Raw genomic sequence first — 5,404 nt, forward strand, 5'->3', positions numbered from 1 at the left:
ACCCGTCATAGTTTTCCTCTGGGGTATCACCGGGACGGAAAGTCATTCTCTCTTGCGATCTCGTCGACAAAAAAAGATTAGCGCCTTACGGTCAGTGAATATCAACACAAAATTCGACTTAGATTTTTGCGAGTGCGTACGACTACTGTCCCGTTGTCCGCGGACTCGTTATCGAACCTAAGACCATTGTCACTAGCGTCGCGAGTGTGTGATCATTGTGAGTTTGTGTCAACTCTCTAACAATTTCGTGTGTGTCAATAAAAATAACTCCAGTGTAAAAAGAAAACATGGATAGCTGTGAGGAATCCTTACCTGTCCCAAGCTCCCGCCACGAGGACGACTCGGGCCTAGATTCGGACCTTGACTCGACATACAAATATCAGTAAGATAAAAGCAACAATGAAATTTATTAATAGCGAAAAAAGATATGCTGTCAGTTTATGGTCCGTGCGGCGAAAATGCAACAGCAGCTGGAGCCATCTATGTCGAAACGTATCCTCAACGAAATCAGCCATCTCGATGGACATTCCAGGAACTTTCTCAATCGCTTCGAGATACTAAAAATTTTAATGTTACCAACGTAACGTATCCAAGACTGTCACATTTGATGAAAATACCATCGCGGTTCTAGCAACGGTAACAGAAAATATCAGATTTCATGAGAGTCTAGCATCAGTAAAAGACGCGTACTTCGAGTCCTGCACAATGAAATATATCACCTAGTTCCTCATTAGGAGCTGCACGGAACGAATCCGCCTAGTGTTTTCTGGATCAATGACACAATAATGATTTTTTTTTTACATAAATGTTACTTATCGAGGAAGCAATATTTAGTAATTACGAGGATATTAAGTTGAGAAACATGCACAATTGGATACTACAAAATCCTCACTGACTTAAAGAAGTTAGACCACCAATGTCAATGGAGCGTTAATAGTAAAAGTAATTGTAGTGTGGCATACTCGGCAAACAATTAATACTTTATTAATGAATGATCACTTAGTTCAGAGAACACCTCAGCGATTTTGATGACCTTGAATTATCTTGTCAAGATCAACATTCTGAATAACTTCTCGCTATATATGTCATCGCCGCTCGGCCTTAGTATCCACGATATTCATGAAAAATTTAATTGAACTTACTTTGCGTTATACGTCTCTTTGGCATATTTGACCGCATTTGTACATAGCCCAATACAAGATTAACTCATTGATGCTAATCGTTTTTAATATAAATTAAAGAAAATCAATCGGCTAATAATGCCAACATGATTTAATGTTTATTTTATTCGATTTTTTAAGCGTAGCGTGTACCTATCTAAGTAAATTCGACCACATTGCTACTTAGTATTATTTACATGTACTACCAAACATATTGTTGCGTATAACTCAACAACTAAGACACTATGCAGTTATCACTAGGTTCCACATGGTAATGTATACAGTTTATATACATTATCTTACATTATCTTGATCAGTTGAAGATTAAAATTAAGTAGAACATTCTATATATTGGCAAATTCATCGAAAATTATTTCTCGCTGTTATTGCCGGGCGTCTAATGGTGGTCGGATACTATTCTAATCAACCCCATAACCGAGCCTTTCTGAAGCGCGGCGCTTTTCCAAATATTCCAGATGGTTGTGCTCTAATTACTTTCGCGACAACTGAATGGATTCAAAACTTGTCACACCTTTCTAAAGCACGACACTATCTTCAATTTCCAAACTGTTGTGTCCTTGATATTCTAATTCATAACCGTATGAGTAGCGTTGACTAGCGTATCGATGCAACTGGTAAGTAGACTCCACGTTTCGGTTTACTCGCTGTGTGCAGAAGTATTAGCACAGGAAGGATTAAAGTCTTTTTCAATGTCTTCTTGATTGTTGAATTGATATCTTATTCGAGTAGTACATATGGTGCAGATCCGAAATTGAATAAGAATATTACAGTGTTTAGATTCTCACCTTGTTTATGTGAATAGTCGAACACACTCTTGGAATATTATAATGAATTAATATTATTGGTTGGAGACTACAATTCATTAACAATTAACAAGGTTTTACTTCTTGATACAAAGAACACAAAGAACACAAAGAATACAAAGAACTAAACTGACTGACTGATAATTGAAAACTCTCAACTCAAAAGAACTCAACTGCTAACTGCTCGACAACTCGAACTCCGTGCTTGATAACTTGAACTCATAACTTGAACTCCTTGACAACTGCGAAACGCTAAGTGGCTACGCTTATTTATACAAAAAGATATCATGGAATAATTGTCACGTGACGGGTTATTCCATGAATATGCGGAGTTTCGACATGTAATTACTTCCGCAGACGCTGCAATCTTCATTTTTGCTGATATCCTTCCAAGAAGTGTTAGGATTTCCTTTCTTCGCTGATGTTGTTTTCACAGAACTGTTTTGAACCTTTTCCTTCTGAAGACTTTGCTATTGCATTCCTCTTAGAATTTTTATTTCCGCTAATAATGAGTCGTACTTTCCTTGACCTGATGTTACCTTTTGCTGATGCCGATGTTTGATTCTTTGGCGCGTGACAGGTAGTTGTTTCTGCTGATGTGGCGTATTGTGGCGGGGAGGGCGCGCGTAAGCCGACGCGTGTCAGCGGATGTCTCATCGTTCCATGTTTTGATTTCGATATTCTTAAGTCAGATTTCAATAAGTATTTGTACGAGTCGTATCATTTATTTCTCTTGAGTTTCCTGTTTTGAATTCCATTTGCCTGAAGTTGTGGTCCGCGCTATTCGTGAGTTATGACGTGTTCCTTTACTGCCTCACGTTACGATTCGGGTGGAGCGCGAAACGTGACATCACAATTCAACGTCCTCCGATACATTGGCATTAAAAATATAACATAACATTTGAAATAATGAAGTTGACCTTAAAATTTCCGAAACATCTCCACGTATAAAAAGGTAGATGCACCACATAATATGACTTTCCAAACTGTACAATTATTCTAAAATACATTTTTTCATACAAAGTGCTCTTTACAAGTTGCGTGGGTCAACTTGTGTATTGAATGTCAATAGTTATTACATACAAGCATTTATATGTTGATGACGTTCATTAAAGTCAGCACCATTTTTTTCATATTTTATCTGCTGATCATGTTTGCGTGACATTTCCGTCTGAATTTTAGCTGTGTACATTATTATACTAAAAATATTAGATGCTTCAAATATTTCAGGTGTCATATTATTAATATTTATGCGGTATTTTTCAATAACCAGCTGAAGACTTTTTTACGTTTCAGATATTACACGTTGGTAGTCAGATTGACTTACTTTGTTACAAATTGACGGAAATTTCTCATAATTGTGAAAAAGAAAAATTGCAGAAATATATAATAGATGACATCGTTGGAAGACATCAACGAATCATACAATTCTCAAAGAATATTGAGAAAATCTTCACTTACATATCGTTATGTCAATTTGTATCGAATATGTTAGTAATCTGTTTCATAAGTTTCATTTTGGTGGTCGTAAGTGAATTTGACTTATGATTAACAATAACATTGATAGAGAATTGAACTGAGTGTATATAAAACAAATGACTTTCATTGATAATAGTCTTCACATCTGGATCAAGCGACTGTGATAATAATGAAATGCTTTCCGTATTACATTGCTGTTAATTGTGAAGCATTTATATTATGTTATACTGGCGAATATCTTACTTCTAAGGTAAGAAATGGAAATATAAGAAATAAAGCAAAATAAACTACTATATACAACATAATAGTTTACTAATACTTATATACCTTCTTTTCAGAGCGAAGATATTACTAAATCTGTATATAATTTTCTTTGGTACGAATTAAAACCTCAAAATGCTCGTGTTATATTATTAATGATATTGCGATCACAGGGAAAATTAACATTAACAGCGGGAAAGTTTCTTTGCCTGTCTCTCGAGGCTTTTGCGAATGTAAGACACTTGAGTTTATAATATGAAATGAATATATATAAAGTAAGAATGTACCTATGTTCCGATTTTATTATTATTATTTTTTTAATTTTTGTAAGTAGTTTCTATGTAAACGGACATTTTGCTTTTATGTAATTATAGTAAATTAAAATTTTTAGATGTTAAAAGCATCTGCTTCGTACGTGTCTGTTTTGTACGCAATGTACTGATTTGTTGAAAAATCGTTTCAAAGTTTTATAGGTTTTATTTGGGCACGGAAAATTTTAACAGAATTATCATATTAATAGACTGATACATTTGATTTTCTTTGTAGAGATATGTAAATAGAAGAACTTGAACTTAATGAATCGTTATTTAATTTCCCTAATATTTCACAAAATAAGTGCACAAAAGAAAGATATCCCAAATAATAAAGCTTGTACAAGCTGCTTTATTTAAAGCGAATCGTGATATACGTTTACAGTGTATTCTCAAATTATTCGCGAATAACTGCGTGTATGTGAAGCATTACCACTTTTCATGGCTAAAATGTAACCAAATAAATTAATTCTAAAACGATACATACATTACATTGGTCATTATTGACAGTATTATTCATCGCGTGTGGTCTATACTGAAATACGATACAGATTACGTCTTACTCAATGGCACAAGTTTTTCAATTTGTCCGCTGTACAGTAAGGCGTTCTAATCGTTGTGTTAACTGCGTATATAAGACGGTCGGATATACGTGATATATGACCGTAGCGTACAACGAAATGTAGATTGTTTTCAATAAAGCACAGCTTATGACACTATATTATGCGGTAAATAGCCTTTCACGAGTGTTGTCAAATCTAAATATACGACCGTGGTTCAGTCTAATTACATGCCATTATAATACGCCACTTGGTCGAATGTAGAAAAATGTAGTGCAAGTGAAAGAGGAAGAAATCCAAAGTTTTGATTGAAACATATCAGTGAGTGAGACAATAGAAATGCAACGGTGAAACTTTTTTATTATTCATTTTTGTCGTATTAACCTCTCACCACTGTTGATGAGAGGTTTTCTGATTAAAAGACAGACCAAGCACGATATAATACCACCTTCCTTGGAGTATATTTACTTATTTAATGACATTAACTTATCTCCTTTCTTATTAGATATTATTATTATGATTATTAGATATGTTATCACGTTCGCAGCAAGTTTCCTTACTTGAAGATAGTATAATCGGCTAGGGATGGAAAATACACCGATTTCCTAGATAGAGAACCGCTCTCGAGTTATAGAGCCGGTACTTTGCTGCCTAAAGGGCCGCTTCTTTTTTATATGAACACTTTTAAAACGTTATTTATGTGGTTTAACTTTTTCTTTCAAAATTGCTACATTTAGAACAGATTATTAAAACTAACAGTTTTCTGGATATTACAAGACAAAGTTTTTGTGTCCCGTCATTAAGATCTT

At 34.6% G+C, this 5,404-nt stretch overlaps 1 protein-coding gene across 1 annotated transcript in view; it reads left to right on the forward strand.

Annotated features, from left to right (window-relative positions):
• Positions 1-4,445, forward strand: part of LOC112212417 (odorant receptor 85b-like) — a 7,059-nt gene extending 2,614 nt beyond the window's left edge. Inside the window, exons 2-4 of the mRNA XM_033319544.1 lie at positions 3,281-3,511; positions 3,600-3,713; positions 3,802-4,445. Coding sequence (XP_033175435.1) covers positions 3,281-3,511; positions 3,600-3,713; positions 3,802-3,978 — 522 coding nt within the window. The 3' untranslated portion in view covers positions 3,979-4,445. The remainder of the gene's footprint in view (positions 1-3,280; positions 3,512-3,599; positions 3,714-3,801) is intronic.
• Positions 4,446-5,404: the final 959 nt, after the last annotated feature.

Source organism: Bombus impatiens, unplaced genomic scaffold, assembly GCF_000188095.3.
Source record: "Bombus impatiens unplaced genomic scaffold, BIMP_2.2 scf_0164, whole genome shotgun sequence".
NCBI classification, from domain to species: domain Eukaryota; kingdom Metazoa; phylum Arthropoda; class Insecta; order Hymenoptera; family Apidae; genus Bombus; species Bombus impatiens.